This window comes from Scyliorhinus canicula, chromosome 18 (genome assembly GCF_902713615.1).
Source record: "Scyliorhinus canicula chromosome 18, sScyCan1.1, whole genome shotgun sequence".
In the NCBI taxonomy this organism is placed as follows: Eukaryota; Metazoa; Chordata; class Chondrichthyes; order Carcharhiniformes; family Scyliorhinidae; genus Scyliorhinus; species Scyliorhinus canicula.
Window position 1 is genome coordinate 74,704,092 of NC_052163.1, and position 20,441 is coordinate 74,724,532.

At 49.0% G+C, this 20,441-nt stretch overlaps 1 protein-coding gene across 4 annotated transcripts in view; it reads left to right on the forward strand.

Annotated features, from left to right (window-relative positions):
- safb (scaffold attachment factor B) overlaps window positions 1-20,441 on the forward strand; it is a 102,384-nt gene that overhangs the window by 75,065 nt on the left and 6,878 nt on the right. For 3 of the 4 annotated variants that reach the window (XM_038777311.1, XM_038777310.1, XM_038777312.1), the window contains exons 18-20: window positions 6,532-6,804; window positions 8,718-8,751; window positions 16,745-16,896. In XM_038777311.1, the coding sequence (XP_038633239.1) occupies window positions 6,532-6,804; window positions 8,718-8,751; window positions 16,745-16,896 (459 nt within the window). The remainder of the gene's footprint in view (window positions 1-6,531; window positions 6,805-8,717; window positions 8,752-16,744; window positions 16,897-20,441) is intronic. The other variant, XM_038777313.1, reaches the window with a different exon arrangement.

Here is a 20,441-nt window from a genome sequence, read left to right on the forward strand (position 1 = left end):
CCCCACCAGCTCCTCCAGAGTCGCGAACTTCCCATCCAGGAAGAGGTCCCCAAACTGTCTGATGCCTGCCCTCTGCCAACTCCCAAATCCCCCACCCGTTCTCCCCGGTGCAAAACGGTGATTGCCCCGTATCGGGGCCCAAACTGAGGCCTTCACTTCCCCCCCTATGCCGCCTCCACTGTCCCCAGATTTTAAGGGACGCATCCACCACCGGACTCGTAGAGTACTTTGCCGGGGGAGTGGAAGTGGGGCCGTCGCCAAAGCCTCCAGATTGTACCCGCACAGGACGCCACCTCCAATCTCTTCCAAGCGTCACCCTCCCCTTCCGTCACTCACCTGCGAATCATTGCCACGTTCGCCGCCCAATAAAATCCACAGAGGTTGGGCAGCGCCAGGCCCCCTACCTCCCTTCTTCGCTCCAGAAATACCCTCCTTACTCTCGGGGCCTTCCGCACCCACATGAACACCAGAATCGACTTATTCACCCGTCTGAAAAAAACCTTTGGGATCAATATGGGGAGGCACTGGAAAAGAAACAAAAACCTCAGGAGCACCGTCATCTTAATCGACTGGACCCTGCCTGCCAACAAAAGCGGTATCGCGTCCCACCTCCTAAACTCCTCCTCCATCTGCCCCACCAGCCTCGAAAAGTTAAGCCTATGCATGACCCCCCAGGTCCTAGCCACCCGGACCCCAAGATACCTAAAGCTCCTCTCAGCCCTCTTCAATGGGAGTTCACCTATTTCCCTCTCCTGATCCCCCGGGTGCAGGACAAACAGCTCACTTTTCCCCACATTGAGCTTGTAGCCCGAAAAGTCCTCAAGTATCTTCAGCACCTCTGGCATCCCCTCAGCCGGATCCGCGACATACAACAGCAGATCATCTGTGTACAGGGACAACCGGTGCTTCCCCCCCTCCCCTCCGCACAATCCCCCTCCAACTCTTTGAGTCCTTCAGCGCCATGGCCAGGGGCTCAATCGCTAACGCGAAGAGCAGGGGAGACAAGGGGCACCCCCGCCTCGTCCCCCTGGAAAGCCAAAGGTCCGCCGACCTCCCGTTCGTCACCACACTCACCACCGGGGAGCTGTACAGCAACCTCACCCAGCTGATGAACCCCTCACCAAACCCAAACATCCGCAACACCTCCCACGGGTAACTCCACTCCACCCTATCAAAAGCTTTCTCCGCATCCATGGACGCCACTATTTCTGACTCCCCAGCCGCCGGCGCCATCATCATGACATTAAGGAGCCTCCGCACGTTGGTATTCAGTTGTCCCTCCTTTACAAACCCCGTTTGATCCTCCTTAATCACCGTCGGGACCACATCCTCCACCCTCCTGGACAGCACCTTTGCCAACAACTTGACATCTACATTAAGGAGCGAGATCGGCCTGTAAGACCCACACTGAAGAGGGTCCTTGTCCTGCTTTAGGAGCAAAGAGATAATTGCCCTGGACATCGTTGGGGGCAGAGCCCCCCGCCATCCCTAGCCTCATTCAGGGTCCTCACAAGCAGAGGGGCAAGCAAATCTGAAAATTTCTTGTAAAATTCCACCGGGAACCCGTCAGGCCCCGGCGCTTTCCCTGTCTGCATACTTCCCAACACCTCCACCAGCTTCTCCAACTCAATTGGGGCCCCCCAAACCCTCCACCCGCTCGTCCCCTACTCTTGGGAACTCCAGCCTATCCAAAAAGCGGTCCATCCCACCTGCTTCCCTGGGGGGCACCGCCCGGTCTTTGATCCCCCATTGATGTCCTTTCCACCCCGCACCAAGCTCCCTTCTGCATCCGTGGCTCCCCCAATTTCTCTAGCTGCCTCCCGCTTCCGGAGCTGGTGAGCCAACATCTGACTTGCCTTCTCCCCGTACTCATATACTGCGCCCTCCTCCTCCGCCTTCCGGGTGGTTAAAATGTAAAATTCCGCTTGGAGATTGCGCCGCATCCTCAAAAGCCCCTCCTCCGGGGTGTCTGCATACCTCCTATCCACCCTTATCATTTCCTCCACCAGCCTCTGCCTCTCGTCCCTCTCCCCCCTCACCCTGTGCGCCCGAATAGATATCAGCTCCCCTCTGACTACTGCCTTTAGCGCTTCCCAAACCACCCCAACTTGCACCACCCCGTTATCATTGGTTTCTAGATACCCCTCTATGCCCCTACGGATCCGCCCGCACACTTCCTCCTCAGCCAAAAGCCCCACATCCAGCCTCCACAGCGGGTGCTGATCCTTCCCCATCTCCAGATCCACTAAATGTGGGGCATGATCAGAAATGGCTATCGCCGAATACTCCGCCCCCACTACTCTTGGGATTAGCGCCCTGCTAAGCACAAAAAAAATCAATTCGGGAGTACGCCTTATGAACATGGGAGAAAAAGGAGAACTCCCTACCCCCCGGCTCCAAAAACCTCCAAGGGTCCGGCCCCCCCCCCCAAATCTAATCCATGAACCCCCTCAAGCACCGAGGCCGCTGCCGGCCTCCTGCCCGTTCTAGACTTCGAACGATCCAGAACCGGATCCAGCACCGTGTCTCCAGGTCCGGGATCAGGCCCAGCATTCGCCGCATGAAGCCCGCATCGTCCCAGTTGGGAGCATAAACATTAACCAAGACGACCCGCTCCCCCTGAAGTCTCCCACTCACCATCACATATCTACCTACACTATCCGCCACCACTTTGGACGCAACGAACGACAGGCTCTTACCGACCAAAATTGCCACCCCACGGTTCTTCGCATCAAGCCCCGAGTGAAACACCTGTCCCACCCAACATTTTCTTAGCCTCACCTGATCCGTAACCCTGAGGTGCGTCTCCTGGAGCATAGCCACATCCGCTCCCAACCCCCTCAAGTGAGCCAAGACCCGGGATCGCTTCACCGGACCGTTCAGCCCCCTCACGTTCCATGTGACCATTGTGCTTCCGTGAGTCAGCTGACTTCTGCTGGCCCTGGCTACTCCCGCCATAACCCCCCTCCCCGCAACACAGCCACCAATCCCTCCCTACCAGCGCCGGCCCCGCTCCCAATTCCTCCGGAAGAAACCCGAGCTCCGCCCCTCAACCCAACACGCGGGAAAAACACGGACACATGGCCCATCGGGACCCCAAACTACTCCCCAACCCACCAGTGGACAAAACCAAACAAAACACCACAATAAATAAACAACAGCCCAGAAAACAACCCTGAAAAAAACAAAATAGCGAAAACGAACAGGCAACATCAATCAGCAAACACAGCCAATATAAACGACAGGATACCTAGGAGGGCAAAGCCTCCAAACAAAGCACATTTTTCTCCAGTCCTCAGTTCGAGTCCACGTTCTCTGCCTGGACAAAAGCCCAGGCCTCCTCCGAAGAGTCAAAATAGAGCTGGCGGTCCTTGTAAGTGATCCCTTTCCTATGAAGCACCCCCTTCGCTCGATTGAAGCCAGCCCTTCTCTTCGCCACCTCCGCGCTCCAGTCCTGATAAATCATAACGTCCGTGTTCTCCCACCTGCTGCTCCTCTCCTTCGCCCATCTCAACACGCACTCCCGGTTGACCAAGCGGTGAAAATGGACTAGTACCGCCCTGGGCGGCTCGTTCGGACTCAGCTTCTGCTGCACCACTCGATGGGCGCCCTCCAGCTCCAGGGGACCACGAAACGACCACGTACCCATCAGCGAGTTCAACATTAGGACCACATAGGCCCCCAAATCCTAGCCTTCCAGCCCCTCCGAGAGGCCCAAAATCCGCAAATTCTTCCGGCGGGAACGGTTCTCCATCTCCTCCATCCTTGCCAGCCATTTCTTGTGCAGCGCCTCGTGCGACTCCACTTTCACTGCCAGGCCCAAAAGCTCATCCTCGTTGTCCGAAGCCTTTTGCTGCAGCTCCCAAATCTCCACGGCCTGGGCCGTCTGAGTCGCCACCAGCTTGTCCAGCGAGGCCTTAAACGGCTCCAAGATCGCAGCTTTAAGCTCCTTGAAGGAGCGCTGAAGCAGCTCCTGCTGCTCCCGCGACCACTGCTGCCACGCTGTTGCTGCTTCCCCGCCCGCTGCCATCTTGCCTTTTCTGCCTCTCGCCTTCATAGAACAGTACAGCACAGAACAGGCCCTCCGGCCCTCAATGTTGTGCCGAGCCATGATCACCCCACTCAAACCTTGCCTTCCTCTGCTGTAGAGCCGACTTTTGTCCAGTCCATCCACCAGTCGCTGGGCACACTGGCTGTGTTTCCCCCCGCAGAAAAGTTTTTTAAAAAGCGCCGTTGCGGGCTCTTAAAAGAGCCCGAAAGTCCAAAAAAAGCAGGAGCTGCCGAACGTGCGGCTTAGTTTTTTTGTTGTTGTTTGAAGCAAATTTTATATCTTCCATATTTGCTACATGCGCAAACTACGTGAGCACTAATATCAATTATGTAACAAACATTTTATTGGTGGTTATATTAGGAATTTCCTTTTGAGGGTTTTTAGTCTAACTGAAGATAGTATTAGTGTGCAGTTTTACATCCACTATTTATTCCTCAACATAAACTTAGATTTTAAATGGGAGGCACTTCCTCATTGCGGGCAGACTTATATATGCAATCAGTCATCTAATCCTTTCAAGTTTGACATTTGCAGTGAATTCAGTACTATTTATGTTTTGCAAATGTCCAGAATACATAGCATTCCCCCCCCCCCCCCAATACAAGACAATAAATTAACAACAAGAAAGAGTAATAAACATAGAACCATAAGAACAAACCCCCATAAAGAACCCATCGCGCCCCGCGGTTGAAAGGCTGCCACCACCGGAGGAACCCCTGTACCGACCCCCTCAGGGCAAACTTGACCCTCTCCAGTTTAATGAACCCGCCCATGTCGCTGACCCAGGATTCCGGGCTCGGGGGCTTTGCGTCCTTCCACTGCAAAAGGATCCTTCGCCGGGCTGCTAGGGACGCAAAGGCCAGAATACCGGCCTCTCTCGCCTCCTGCACTCCCGGTTCCGATGCTACCCCAAAAATAGCGAGCCCCCAGCCCGGTTCCACCCTGGACAAGGTCCCCGTCACCCCTTTCCAGAAACCCTCCACTGCCGGACATGCCCAGAACATGTGGGTGTGATTAGCTGGGCTCCCCGAACACCTGCCACACCTGTCCTGTCTCCTCCTCTCCCCCCCCCCCCCCCCCCCCCCCCCTCCCTCAAGAACCGGCTCAGCCTAGTCCCAGTCATGTGCGCCCTATGCAGCACCTTTAGCTGAATTAGACTAAGCCGTGCGCAAGAAGAGGAGGAATTCACCTTCCCCAGGGCATCTGCCCACGTCCCCTCTTCAATCTCCTCACCCAACTCCTCCTCCCACTTCGCTTTCAGCTCCTCCACCGAGGCCTCCTGCATCACCTGATAAATTGCAGAGAGTTCAGAAGAATCTTAGGACAACACTGGGAGACCTCTCTGCTCTGTTGTGGAGATGCTGACGTTGGACTGGGGTGGGCACAGTAAGAAGTCTTAACACCCAGTTAAAGTCCAACAGGTTTATTTAGAATCACTAGCTTTTGGAGTGCAGCTTCTTCATCGGGTGATCACTTTACCACTCACCTGATGATGGAGCTGTGCTCTGAAAGCTAAACCTGCTGGACTTTAACCTGGTGTTGTAAGACTTCTTGCTGTCTTTGCTCTGTGCCACAGGATTTCTTTGCACCAAACCCCATGTCTGCGTGGGTCTCCTCTGGGTGCTCCGGTTTTCTTCCACAGTCCAAAGATGCGCAGGTTAGGTGGATTGGCCATGCTAAATTGCCCTTGGTGTCCAAAAGGGTTAGTTGGGGTTACGGGGATAGGGTGGAGGCATGGGCTTTGGTAGGGTGCTCTTTCCAAGGGCCGGTGCAGACTCGACAGACTGAATGGCCTCCTGCACTGTAGGGATTCTATGCGATTTTTGGAATCTTCCCAAAAGCTACTGGTTCAAAGCATTAATTGTGGGAAGACTGTTGATAGAAACAAATTTGTTGATGTTGGTGAAAATCTAAAGCTTAAACTAAACATTGATACAATTTTCTGGGTGCACTGGACACTCCAGAAAGTGAATGTTAGTGAGTTACGGCATTTAGTGTTAATTTATAAATTTCTTAATTGTGCAAAGTTTAAAGGAATCTAATGAGAGCTGCAACATTTATATTTCTTCATGTATGGTATCAAGTTCTGAGATCAGGTACTGTACACTTTGCTAATCTGCCCAAAATCCAAATTTGCAAACCCAGTTATTTCCGACCACCACTTTGCAGCTCTATTTGAGACATCAATAACTAAAAATATTTTTATTAAATCTGAGCTCGAGTAACTGCCAGATTCTTTTCACTTGAGATTTGTTTTTTGCGGCTCGCAGAAAGGGAGGCAATTATCCTAGCCAGGATTGCCCTCAGACCCAGGTCCCAGATAAGTGTTCTTAGTCACCCAATCCTCAAACGTCCATATTAAGATGTGGATCTTGCCTAGATTTTGGTTTCTGCTTTGTTTTCACTGGTCTTTGACTAATTTTGCCACTAGCGCAAGTGAGTGTGGTCATATTGGTGATAACATCATCTCTCTCATGTAGGCGAATGGATCGGTTTGACCGCAGAGATAGTGGCCCACCACGTCGGGATGAAGGACTATTTGGAGGAAGATTTGACAAGAGGCTTGAAGGATTCCATGATAGACGTGGTGGTAGTCGGGGCCGTGATATTGTTCTCAAATCAGGTAGAGACCATGATCGACATCTTGATCACGGCTCCCATCGCAACCACAGCCCTCGGCGCGAATCTCCACGAAGAGGGCTACCACGTGGCAACTGGAAACCTGAGCGGATCCCAGACAGGCGTGATTCTGGGTATATATTGAATTCTTAGAACTTGTGATTGTCTCTGTATGATGGTCCAATGGACGTTGTGATGCATCAGGATGGGAGAGGTGTAGCAATGTCACATGAGTTGTTGAAATTTACTTGGATTGTCAGAGGGTGATAACCTGAAAATTATAACCGATTTTTAGTGCGCTTTTTGTCTATCCTAGAGTTAATAATTCTAGCAATTGGGGTGGATGATGCACATGGTTGTGCTATCTAATAGGTAGGGTGGATGTTAATAGGTCATTTACCATTTCATCATGTTTGAAATGCAATGAATATGGTTGACTCAAAACAGAATATAGTTTCCATGGGGCTGGTTTAGCACAGTGGGCTAAACAGCTGGCTTGTAATGCAGAACAAGGCCAGCAGCGCGGGTTCAATTTGTGTACCGGCCTCCCCGAACAGGTGCCGGAATGTGGCAACTCGGGGCTTTTCACAGTAACATAATTGACGCCTACTTGAGACAATAAGCGATTATTATTTATTATTATTATTACTACAATAAATTGGGCCTATACTGGTCTACAATACTTAGTCAGTTTAAAAAGTGCCTGTAGGATTTGCATCATGGCCATTGCAAGTATCTGTACAGGGGCATTTAAATATCTGGAATGGCACAGAAAATAAATGGATTGAGATGTATAATGCGAGACAGAAAAACAATTTTTCTTTTAAAACATTAAGAAGTTTATGAGAGGGAATGAAATACTTGTGCTCAAAATGTTCTCTGTACCACTGCTCTTGAATTTTAGTTGTTCAGTTGGAAATTGACCAATCTAAAATTAACTGGAACCCTTCAACAAACTTTAATATTGCATAGCCTAGCTGCCTACATTGGGCATGAATGAGTAAGTATTTGAGAAGAATTTTTATCTAATATACATAAGAGAACACAGCAACAGAACATACAGCCCAATAAGTCCAGGCTGGTGTTCCACTTGGCCTCCTTCCAACTTTCCTCACCTGGCTTTATGATTGTAACCTGTATTTGCATCTGCCTCGTGTGCTTGTCCAGCTTCCCCTTAAATCTGTACTATTTGCTTCATCAATTCCCTATAGGATTTCTTTTTTTAAATATAAATTTAGAGTACCCAATTCAATTGTTTCCAATTGAGGGGCAATTTAGCGTGGCCAATCCACCTATCCTGTACATCTTTGGGTTGTGGGGGCAAAACACGGGGAGAATGTGCAAACGCCACACGGACAGTGACCCAGAGCCGGGATTGAACCTGAGACCTCAGCGCCGTGAGGCAGCAGGGCTAACCCGCTGCGCCACCGTGCTGCCCCTCCTATTGGATTTCTTGGTGATTATATTATTGCGTGTGTTTCCTCCGGCTTAGGTCACTCTGTTTGGTGTCTGCGCATTCTCCCGTGTCTGCGTGGGTTTCCTCCAGGTGCTCCAGTTTTACCCCCCACAAACCCCGAAAGACGTGCTTGTTAGGTGAATTGGACATTCTGAATTCTCCCTCTGTGTACTGGAACAGGTGCTGGAATGTGGCGACTGGGGGATTTTCACAGTAACTTCATTGCAGTGTTGACGTATGCCTACTTGTGACATTAATAAAGATTATTATTGATATCTAGTTTAAAATGGATTGCTATTAGATGCCACTCTGGTGCAACTTATTTATCTTAATACGTAGTGCTGTTTAACTGAACTTGAAATGATCCATATGACCATTTATTAGAGTGGCAATCAAGTTCTCCAATCTTCTCTTAAGCTGGAAGAGGAACCCCATGTCCACTGTAGTCATACTACCTAACAGTTAAAAGTCACAGTAGTTGAATGAAATATTTAAATAGTATTTTGGGAACTGGTTTGCTGATGTGTTTCTTGCTCTAGCAGTCTGAAATCTTGTAATCATTTGGTTTTGTTGTGTTCCTTTCTTTCACAGTTCTCGAGGCATGGTTGGTGATAGAGATGGACAGGTAACATACTTCACTTGAATTTATTAATTATGTCTCTGGATTTGAAAACTCTGGGATTGTCACTTTCAGATCTTAAACAAGGATTGTCATATGTTTCCTGGCAATCTTGATACATACCGAATATCAATTACAGAGAAGGAAATGTTTTACTGAGCATGCAATAAATGGCAGGCAGAGAGATCTGAGCATACAGGTCCACAGATCACTGAAAGTGGGAACGCAGGTGGATAAGGTAGTCAAGAAGGCATACGACATGCTTGCCTATGTATGTCGGGGCATTGAGTATAAAAACTGCCAAGTTATGCTGCAGCTGTACAGAACCTTAGTTCGGCCACACTTGGAATATAATGTATAATTCTGGTCGCCACACTACCAGAAGGATGTGGAGGCTTTGGAAAGGGTACAGAAGAGGTTTACCAGGATGTTGCGTGGTCTGGAGGGTATTAGCTAAAAGGAGAGGGTGAATAAAGTCAGACTGTTTTCTTTTTTTTAAATGTTTTATTCAAGGCATTTTTATGTAAACAAACTAAAGCAGCCAACACTCACTCTGCACCCCGTCTCACATCCCGCCTTCCTCATTTTAACCTCCCTTGGGCTTCCCTGCGGACCCCTCCAACCTCCTTAAAGAAATCAGTAAACGGCTACCACCTCCACGTTAACCCATCCACCGGCCCCCTCAAGATGAACTTGACCCTCTCCGGCCTCAGGAATTCTGCCGGGTCACTCGCCCAAACCCCCGCTAGTACGGCGGCTCCCAGTCCTGCCACCCGAGCAAAATCCGTCTTCGGATGATCAGGGAGGCAAAGGCAAAACATCAGCCGGTATCACCCCCTGGACTCCCAGGTCTTCCGACACCCCGAATATCGCAACCTCTGGACTTGGAATCACCTCCACACCCAGCACCTCGGACATCACATCCATGAACCCCTGCCAGAACTCCTTCAACCTTAGACACGCCCAGACGTGTGGATGTGATTCACGAGCCCCCCCGCTCTCCCATACACCACCCACACCTATCCTCTATCCCCTCAAAGCTTATCTATCACTTTGAACTGGATGAGACTTGGCCTCAAACGCTACGTTCGCCCACCGCAAGGCTTCTGCCAATATATCGCCCCCCGCCTTCCCTCCCAGGTCCTCCTCCCACTTACATGTTATGTCCCCCACCAGGGCGACTTCCCGATCCATCAATTCCTTCTATACATCGGACACCTTCCCCTCCCCTATCTCATCTCTCGACAGCACCGTGTCTTGCAACCCCAGGGGCAGCAGCCCAGGAAAGGACCGCACCCATCTCTCTTTAACAAAGTCTTGGACCTGGTACCTAAAGCCGTTTCCCCCTGGGAAACTTGTACTCTTCCTCCAGGTCCTCTAACATTGCCCCATAAACGAATCGTTCAATCCATGCCTGCCGCCACCCCAAAACCTCGCAAACCTATGGTTGTCGCAGGATGTTGCCCACACTGAGGCACCCCACAACCTCTAATGCTGCCTCCACTGCCCCCACACCCTTAGGGCCGACACCATTACTGGCTCACGCGGTACCTGGTCAGCGAGAATGGTAGAGGCGCCAACAGCAAAGCCCATAAACATGTTCCCCTGCACGATGCCGCCTTCATCAGACCCGTTCCCCGCGATCCATTTCCTAACCATACCAATATTCACCGCACAGTAATGATTCTTCATATTCCGCAGTGCCAGTCCCCATTCCAAGAAAGCGCTCCTAAACTGTGAGGTCTTCCCCGCCCACACAAATCCAGAGATTAGCGTAATGACCGTTAAAAAATGACGTGGGGACGAATATTGGGAGGTTCTGGAACATGAAGAGAAACCTTGGCAGCACCATCATTTTTTTCTGTCTGCACCCGCCCTCAGCAATGGCACATCCCACCTCTTGAAATCCGCTTTCATCTGCTGTACCCGCCGAGCCAGGCTTGCCTTGTGCAGCTGCGCCCAGCCCCGCATCACCTGGATACTAGAGTATCTAAAGTTTCCCCTCTACGCCCTAAGCACCATTGCCAGCGGCTCTGTCGCCAAGGCAAAGAAGAACAGGGAAAGCGGGCACCCCTGCCTCATCCCCCGAAGTACCGAGAGTCAAACCGCCTGCAATGTCTTGTCTTTCACAAAAAAAACAATCCAGCAGTACGCCCAGTGCACACGGGAGAAGTATGAAAATACCTTCGCCCTCGATGTGCTCCCTGGGCCCCCTTGGCTCCTGTGCCACTGCCGACATCCTCGGCGACTTGGGTCTCGACCGGCCAGGCCCGATTCTATAGCCATGTTAAATTCCCCCTTCCCCTATAATCAGCCGATACGATTCCCAAGTCGGGAATCTTCCCTGGCACCCATCTCATAAAATCTACATCGCCCCAATTTGGGGCATAGGCGTTTACTATCTCCCCCATTAACCATCACATTCGCGCCCCCCCCCCCCCCCCCCAACGCCTGCCTCCTAGCAACCCCCCCATTCATGTTAACTAGCCCTCCCAGCTAGTATGGTGGCCCCCAACCAACCACCCCACCGCCTCCAGTTACCCTTCTTTCTTTCTCTCTTCCCCCCTCCCTCCCTGAATTGTAACAAAAGATGCATTCACTATTGTTGTTCCCCCATTAAAAAAAAAGCCTGTCCCCAAAAACCCACCATCAAAAACCTTTTTTAAAAAACACACAAAACTCTCCGATGGTTCAATGCATTCCTCCCAGTCCATTGTCCCTCACAAACTCCCATTGCCTCCTCTGGCGTACCGAAATAACAATCTCACTTCTGGAAAGTCACCCAGAGGCAGACTGGGTACAATACCCCAAACCTCACCCCCTTTGCGGGCTGCCATAACCCAGTTAAACTCAGCCCTCTTCGCCAGTTCTGCTCCTAGGTCCTGGTACACCTCATTCCCTTCCCAGGTATATTTCCTGGCCTGCCTTGCCCCCTCCTTGTCTAGAAAGAGGTCCAACTGCACCACCATCTCCCTCGGCGACTGGCCTACCTGTGGCCTACTCATCTGTGCCCTGTGCTCTTGGTTGACTTCTAGGGTCCAGCCAAAGGCACCCCCAACCGCCATCACCAATTTCTCCAGTATTCTGGCTACGTACACACTGGCCTCCGCACCTTCAGTGCCTTCAGGCATCCTGACAGTCCTGAGGTTATGCCTTCTGGAGCGATTCTCCAACTTCTCCTCAGCGTCTTCTGGCTCTCTTTCATCACTCCCAGTGCTCTCTTCCATCACTCCCATCTCTGCCATTAGCGAGGCCTACTGCTCCACATGCTCTCCCACTGCTGCCTCCACTTTTGTATCGCCAGGCCCTGGGACTCCAACCTCTGCTCCTCTCGCTCAATCCCAGATTTAAGCGGTTCCACCACCATGGCTAAATCTTCCAGGGCCTCTTTCCTCTGCTGCCGAAACGTATCATTGAGGTACTCTATTAACTGCTCCTTTGATCACTGGGCAGGCAGCGCAGCCCCTTTGCTCTCCGCCATCTTTTTCTGTGGCGCACCATGAAGACTTGTTCCGGCAGCTGTTTCTTTCTTGCACCACTCCTTGTGCGTGGATCCATCCACCAACCAAACCAGAGGAGTAAAACCTTCCGTGGGCACTCCTGCACCTCTTGCTCTCAAATGCTTCACCCTTCGGGCAGGGAAAAGACCAAAACATGCATATTGAGCTGGAGCCACCAAACGTGTGACTGCTCACTCCATGGTCGCCACCGGCAGTCCTATTGTTTTCACTGCAATGACGGAGGTTGAGGGGCGATCTGATTAGAGATGTGCGAGGCAAGTTTTTTTTTTACACAGGGCGGTGAATGCATGGAATGTGCTGTCGGAGGTCTGGAAGCAGATATGATAGCGACTTCTGGATCCCCCCTCACCGGGCAAAGCCGCAAGTGGTGATTGTGTGTTCTCATAGCTATCGGATGAAGGAAAAAGTCCTGAATTGGGCCATGGAGAATCGGGAGGTGTGGTGGGAAGGCAGCAGTCTTCGTTTATATCAGGATATCAAGGCGGAATTGGCAAGGAGGCATGCTGCCTTTAACAGGGTGAAGCCAGCGTTTTTATAAGAGTGGCAGCGTTTTGGTGTGGTGTACCTGGTGAGGCTGAGAATTGCGTATAATTCCAAGAGCCATTTCTTTGAGACAGCGGAGGCTTTTATTAAATCTCAAGGACTTGAACTGAACTGAGGGGTTTTAAATGGGTCTTTGGTCATTGGGATGGGTTTGTATGGGGATGTTGTTGTGAAGTTGTGGTTTTTTCTCTCTTCACCACCCCCGTTTATTGGTATGGAGTTGTTAATTGGAATTTTTTTTTTTTTCAGATGCTATTTTTAGTTGAGGGAGTATATGACTTTGGAGAAAGCATGGGGTGTTTGGTAGTTTCAGGGTTGAAAGAGGGTGTGGGGGAGTTTCGGCTCTTGGGTTTGGTGGTTTGGGTTTTGGTTTCTTTTGTGTGTATGTGCTAAATTGGGATGATGTGGAGTTTATGAAGAGTATGTTGGCTGGCATTTCATGCATAGACACGCCGGTTGATCTTGGGAAGGAGCTCTGAATTGCATTTTGAATCCTAAGTTGGATCAGTCTAAGCCAAAGTCGTTGGCCCCTTCGAGGTTAGAAAAGGTACTGACTGGGTTTATGAAGGAGATGGGTGGAGCGGATCCATGGCAGTCTTTTTGTACGCTGAGAACAAGGAATTCTCCGATGCATAATGTGTATTCGCGTATCACTTTTTCGTCGTGGGGGGGCGGTCTCTGCTTCCAACGCTGAGGAAAGCGGAATATTTTGCGAGTTATTTTGTATCATGCTCCGTTCCTGGTAGATTTGGTTTAGGAGACGGGGCAGTTCAGCGGCCGATGTGGAGTTTTGATATGGGGCTGTTGGCAGATTTTGGATTTTCTGCAAAGATAGCACGGGTGAATGAGTTTGTGGGGTTTACCAAAAATAGGGAGGTTTTGCCCTTGGTACTGTGGAAGGCCCTGGAGGTGGTGGTGAGAGGGGAGATAATCTCGTATAAGGCACAGGTGAATAGGGAGGCAAGGACAGAAAGCTAAAGGTGATGTATGAGCTCTTGGAGGCAGATGGTAGGTATTCGAGCGACCCTACTCCAGGTCACTAGTTCCTGGCTAATAGGAAGAAGCTGCAGATGCAGTTTGACCTATTAAACACTGACAAGGCGGTGTACCAGTTGCAGCGCTCGAGGAGGATGTGTGTGTAAGACATGAATATGGGGAGAACACTGGTTAGTTGAGATGGCAGGCAGCCTCCTGAGAGATTGTTCAGGTTCGGGAGTAGTGTCTGCGCCAGATAAAGTCATAGGTTGTTTGAGGCGTTCTATAAGAATCTTTATAGGTCGGAGCAGCCTGCGAAGGAGTTGGATATAGTGGAGTTTTTAAGAGGGGTTGGAGTGTCCCTCGGTGGATGAGGAGGATCGGGAAGAGTTGCAAGAACCTTTGGGGGTGGAAGACAGGCATCGGGCAAATGCAAACTGGCAAGGTGCTGTGGCGGATGGGCTCCCGGTGGAATTTTATAAAAAGTTTGCTGATTGGCTGGTATCGTTGTTGGTGAAAGGGGATGTTTGAGGATTCAGCGGTGCTGGGGTCTCTTCCAAAGACTGATGCAAGCGTCCATCTCAATTTTTAGAAAAAACATAACGACCCAGTGGAGTGTGGGCTGTACCGCCCGATTTCCTTATTAAATGTGACTACTAAGATGTTGACCAAGGTTCTAGCACTGAGGATGGAAGAGTGTCTGCCTTAGGTTATCGGGGAGGATCAGACCGGGTTTGTATCTAATCTGCGGTGGCTTTTAAATGTGCTGTTGTCTCCGCCGGAAGGGAGGGAACAGGAGGTTATTGTGGCATTGATGCCAAGAAGGCTTTTGATGGGGTAGAATGGAGGATTTTTGTTTACGGTGCTAGAACGGTTTTGGATAGGACCTAAATTAGTGTCATGGGTTCAGATATATTAGGTACCTACGATGAGAGTGTACAAATAATGAGTGTTCGGGATATTTTTTCCCTGTCTTGAGGGGAGGGAGCAGGAGGTTATTATGGCATTGGATGCTGAGAAGGCTTTTGATGGGGTGGAATGGGGGATATTTGTTTGCAGTGCAGGAATGGTTTGGGATAGGGCCTAAATTTGTGTCATCGGTTCAGTTATATAAGGCACCTAGGCGAATGTCAGTGTAAATAATGAGAGTTCAGGGTATTTTCAGCTGCACGGAGGAATTAGGCAAGGGTGCCCTATGACATTAACCCCCCTCTTGTTTGCATTGGCAATAGTCTTTGGCCATTGCCCTGAGAGCCTCGGGGTTGGGGGGGGGGGGGGGGGGGGGAATGCAGTGTTCCTTGTACGCTGATGATCATCTATATGTGACAGACCTGATCCCCACAGTTGGCGCTATTGCAGCATTTTGGGGCTTTTTCAGGGTACAAATTGAATTCGGAGAAAACTGAGTGTTTCTGGCCACTCCAGGGAGGGGGACCAGTCTGGGGGTGATGCCGTGTTGTTTAACGGGTTCTCATTTTAGGTTTTGGGGGTACAGGTAGCTCGGAATTGGGCCTGGCTTCGTAAGTTGAATCTTGCGAGCGGTGAATAGGCTCAAGGCCGAATTGCGGAGGTGGGATTGTCTCCCTCTGTCCTTGGGCAGAATTCAGTCTGTCAACATGAACATTTTTCCGTGGTTTCTGTTCTAATGTTTGCCAGTTTTTCTACCAAAATTCTCCTTTGGGGGATTTGAGAGATTAATTTTGTACTTTATTTGGGCGGGTAAAGTAGCTAGGATTCGAAAGAGTGTCCTTCATGGGGATTGTCAGTCAGGGGGCCTGGCGTTCAATTTATTATTATTCGGCAACGAATGCGGAGAAGGAACTGCGGTGGTGTGGGGACCCTGCGGCTGTTTGGGTGCAGATGGAGGGGGTGGAAGGGATTTGTTTTTGGAAAGGTGATTGAGCTTGGGAAGAGTTTTTGGATAAATTTGGGCTTTCGCAGTTTGATACATTTAGGTATCTAGAAGTTCGCAATTTCGCGAAAAAGGTCTTTCCAACATCCCTGTGATGCTTGGGGGGATTGTTGGGTTACGGGTATACGGGTTACGTGGGTTTAGGTAGGGTGATCATTGCTCGGCACAACATCGAGGGCCGACGGGCCTGTTCTGTGCTGTACTGTTCTATGTTCATTGCTGGAGATGGTTTTGTCACTTGCAGGGATGGGGAGTCCCTCGGGGATTTATGGATGGATTATGGCGGAGGACGCAAGCCGAATTCGGTGGAGGCGAATAAGGCCAAGTGGGAGGGGGAATTGCAGTTGTAATTGGAGGGTGGGGTATGGTGCGAGGCCCTGTGGAGAGCCTTTGCGAGATTCGGGTTAATACAGTTGAAGGTGGTGCATAGGGCTCATTTGACTAGATCTAGGATGAGGAGGTTGTTTGCAGGAATGGAGAATAAATGAGCGTTGTGGGAGGGGTCCAGCTAACCATGTGCACATCTTCTGGTCGTGTCCTACAAATTGAACTGAAACACTGTTCCTTGGGGACCCTATTTGGGGTGTCAGAGCTGCAGATGGCGTTGGGGCTGATGCTTTGGCCTGACTGATTGTTCAAAGGCTGGTGCTGATGGGATGGAGGTCAGCTTCTCTGCCCAGTGCCTCAGTATGGCTGGGGGAATCTGGATTTGAGGTATTAAACCTGCACTCTGATCTAATCCTAGTTGAATGACCAAGTGAGGAATTATATTAAGCTCATTGTTTGTGAAACCGAAGATTCTTCCGTCCTGTAATCTTGGGAGAGACGGTGTCATGGGTCTTAATTTTAATCAAGTAGTGAATTTTAATGCAAGGTGAAGGAAAAGCACAAACATCTACAGCTTTGATGGAGCAAGAAAGGGCTCAGAAGATGAAAACATATGTTTAAAGCTGTTGTTTATCATGTTGATTTGAAAGGAATATGCTCAAAAATGAGTTATTCTATGTAGTTTCTTTGAACAAACTTAATTTTTTTTTAATGGCTTCAGCATTATCCTGATGGAAGGCATGGAGGACCAGAACCCCGCAGCCGTGATTCAGGGTCACAGCGAGAGAGTTGGGGCGGGTCTGGCGGTGGCTATGGATCTGACCTGAAACGTGTAGGAGACACCAGAGGAGCAATTATGCCTCGTCAGTCAAGGTAAGTGTTTGATAAAACTGCAGGGACTAGTTAAACATAGCCTGGGATTGGTGGAAAGAAGGACTGATGTAAGGTATACGGGTGGCGAAGTTTGGAGGTGCGCTGTGGTTTGTGGAGGACACTATTTTGGGATATAGGAAGCTACATTATGTAGACTAGGTTTAGAGTGATATGTAAGTGGGAATTTATGCACGTTGGTGGCAGACTTGGGATGTATTGGTAGGAGCTTGGACCCAAGCATGAATAAGGATTTCAGCAGAGGTGGGCAAATAGGACTTTGGGTTAAACCTATTCTGCTTTTAATTTAGATTGGCTAATTGTACTTCAACTCCATTCGCCCAGCTTTGTTTGGTATCCTTTGGTAACCTTACCTAACAAAAATTTATCAACTTCTATATTGAAAAGTTCTATTTGACCCAGCATTCAGAACCTTTTAGAAGAGGCAAGTTCCAGATTTCCACAAACTAGGTGATGTTATAGAAGGCAAGAGGAGACTCTTGTATAGACTTATTAGGTAAATGGGACTATTTCTATGCTGTAAAATTAAATTCTATGGATTTCTTACTCATTTTAAAATCTCGATTAGAGCATCTTTAAATTTACCCAAGGGGATACTAACGTTATAATAATAATCTTTATTGTCACAAGTAGGCTTGCATTAACACTACAATGAAGTTACTGTGAAAATCCCCTAGATGACAGACTCCAGTGCCTGTCGGGTACACTGAGGGAGAATTCAGAATGTCCAATTCACCTAACAAGCATGTCTTTCGGGACTTGTGGGAGGAAACAGGAGCACCCGGAGGAAATAAGCAGTGACAGTGACCCAAGCCGGGAATCAACCGTGTCCCTGGCACTGAAGCAGCACTGTTAACCACTTGTGCTACCGTGCCGCCCGCGTTAGTTTTACCCTGGTACCATTCTTTGCGGAGGTGGAAGTAATCATTTTGATTACCAAGATATTTTTGAGCGGGTGATTAGAAGGGAGATGGAATATGTAACTATATAGAACCGTGGCCAAATTAGGTGTCTTTGTTCTCACCACTGTTTGTTTCAGGGAAAGTGGTTGTGTATTTGAGGGAAAGTTGTAGAACTAGTTAAAATACATATTAAAGGCAGTCTTGTGCCCATAGTTGATATAACTGAATGGCACTGTGGAGCTGAGTTTGAAGTTTTGAGGTGTATTGCAGGATATCGACTAGCTGGAGATGTTTGGGGAAGGAGGGGTTCGTGTTGCAACGGCATTAACATTGCTGATGTATTGGACTAGGGCAGATATGAGTGGAGCCGTGTAAGAGCATATCCAAGAAATGGTTAGTAACTAGAGAAGAGACTGGGAAATGGCAAAAAAGACAGGTAATTATGTTTCACGGGTTGTTGATCAGAGCTGCTTTGTTTTATGGATGGGTGCAAACAATAGGGAGTCGTCTCATAACATGCAGGCATACCCCTTAAAAAAAAAGGAGTAGACCATTCAGTCCATTGACCCTGCTTTGCTATTTAATAACAATCATGGCTGATCATCCACACCAAAGCCTTTCTTCCACATTATATCCCCATATCCCTTGATGTATGGAGGCAGTAGCATAATGGTATTGTTGCTGGACTAGTAATCCAGAGATCAAGTCATATTGTGGGGACCTGTGTTCGAATCCTGCCATGGCAGATGGTAAAATTTGAATTCTATTTTGGGCGGCACAGTGGTTAACGCTGTTGTTTCACAGCGCCAGGGACCCGGGTTCGATTCCCGGCTTGGATCACTGCGGAATATGCATGTTCTCGTATTTGCCGTGGGTTTCCTCTGGGCGTTCAGGTTTCCTCCCAAAAGACGTGCTTGTTACATGAATTGGCCATTCTGAATTCTCCCTCTGGCACGTAGTGTGACACCTAGGGGATTTTCATAGTAACTTCATTTCAGTGTTAATGTAAGCCTACTTGTGACAATAATAAAGATTATTATTTTGTGGCATTTAGAAATCTGCCAATCTCTGCTTTAGACATAGTCCCATCTATGACAATAATATCCTTCCTAAGGTAAGGGGACCAAAACCTCAGTACTCACATAATTCAAGCAAGACTTTGTTGCTCCAGTATTCGCGTCCTCTTGTGACAAAGGCTAACTTAGCATTAGCCTACCTAATTGCTTGCTGAACCTGCACATTAGCCTCCAGTGACTTATTGATGCAGGCACCCAGGCCCCTTTGTACATCAACAGTTCCTAATCTCTTAGCATTTAAGACATACCCTGCATTTCTGTTCCTCCTACCAATGTAGATAGCCTCCTATTTTTCCACATTATATTCCATCTGCCATTCACTAAGTCTGTCCAAATCCCCTTGGAACTTGCTTGGGCGGTATAGTGGTGCAGTGGTTCGCACTGTTGCTTCATGGCGCCAAGGTCCCAGGTTTGATCTCGGCTCTGGGTCACTGTCCGTGCGGAGTTTGCACATTCTCCCTGTGTTTGCTTGGTTTTCGCTCCCGCAACCCAAAGATGTGCAGGGTCGATGGATTGGCCATGCTAAATTGCCCCTTAATTGGAAAAAATGAATTGGGTACTCTAAATTTATTTTTTAAAAAGCAGTTGCTTTGCATCTTCCTCATATCACATGTTCCCACCTGATTTTGTGTCGCCCATAAACTGGGAAATATTACATTTGCTCCCCACATACTAATCATTGATGTATTTTGTGAACAACTGAGGTTCAAATACTTTTGACAGTACCCCACCAGTCACAGCATGTCAATGCAATATGGCCCATTTATTCCTACTCTTCTGTCTTAACCAATCCATAGAATCCCTACAGTGCAGAAGGAGGGTCATTCGGCCTGTCGAGCCTGTACAGCCCTCCGAAATAACACTCTACCTAGGCTCACTCCCCTACCCTGTTCATGTAACCCCGTGCATTGATCATGGCCAATCCACCCAACCCGCATATCTTTGGTCTGTGGGAGGAAACTGGAGCACCCAGAGGAAACCATGCAGACATGGGGAGAATGTGCAAACTCCATTCACAGTCACCCAAGGCCCTGGTGCTGTGAGGCAGAAGTGCTAACCACTGTGCCACCCTAAACACAATCTTTGTCTACACTCCGTCTCCTGGATAAACGATTTGCAGTGGAAAGTCTAGTACAATTTTCTATTAATGAAAAGTGAGCATCTGCCCCGTCGAGACATTCGATGCCAGTATATCACCACCTATCCAAGGCGCTTTAATTTTGCTAACCAATCTCCAAGTAACATGCTCAAAAAAACTCCCAATGGGCTTGGCAAACATTTCCCATTCATAAATCATATTGACTTTGCCCAGTCAGATCATTATTATCCAAATGTCCATTTATCATAAATGTTAGGATAGATTGTAGCATTTATCCTTCTAATGTAAGGTTAACAGGTCTATAGTTCCCTGTTTTCTTTCTCCGCCCCTTAAATAGTGGGGTGACATTTGGAGGGGAAGGAGGTTGGAAATGTCCAACCAGTAGTGGACTTTTCACAAGGCAGCATTGGAGATGCCTAAGAAAAAGGGTTCATTTAATATGTTAGAAAG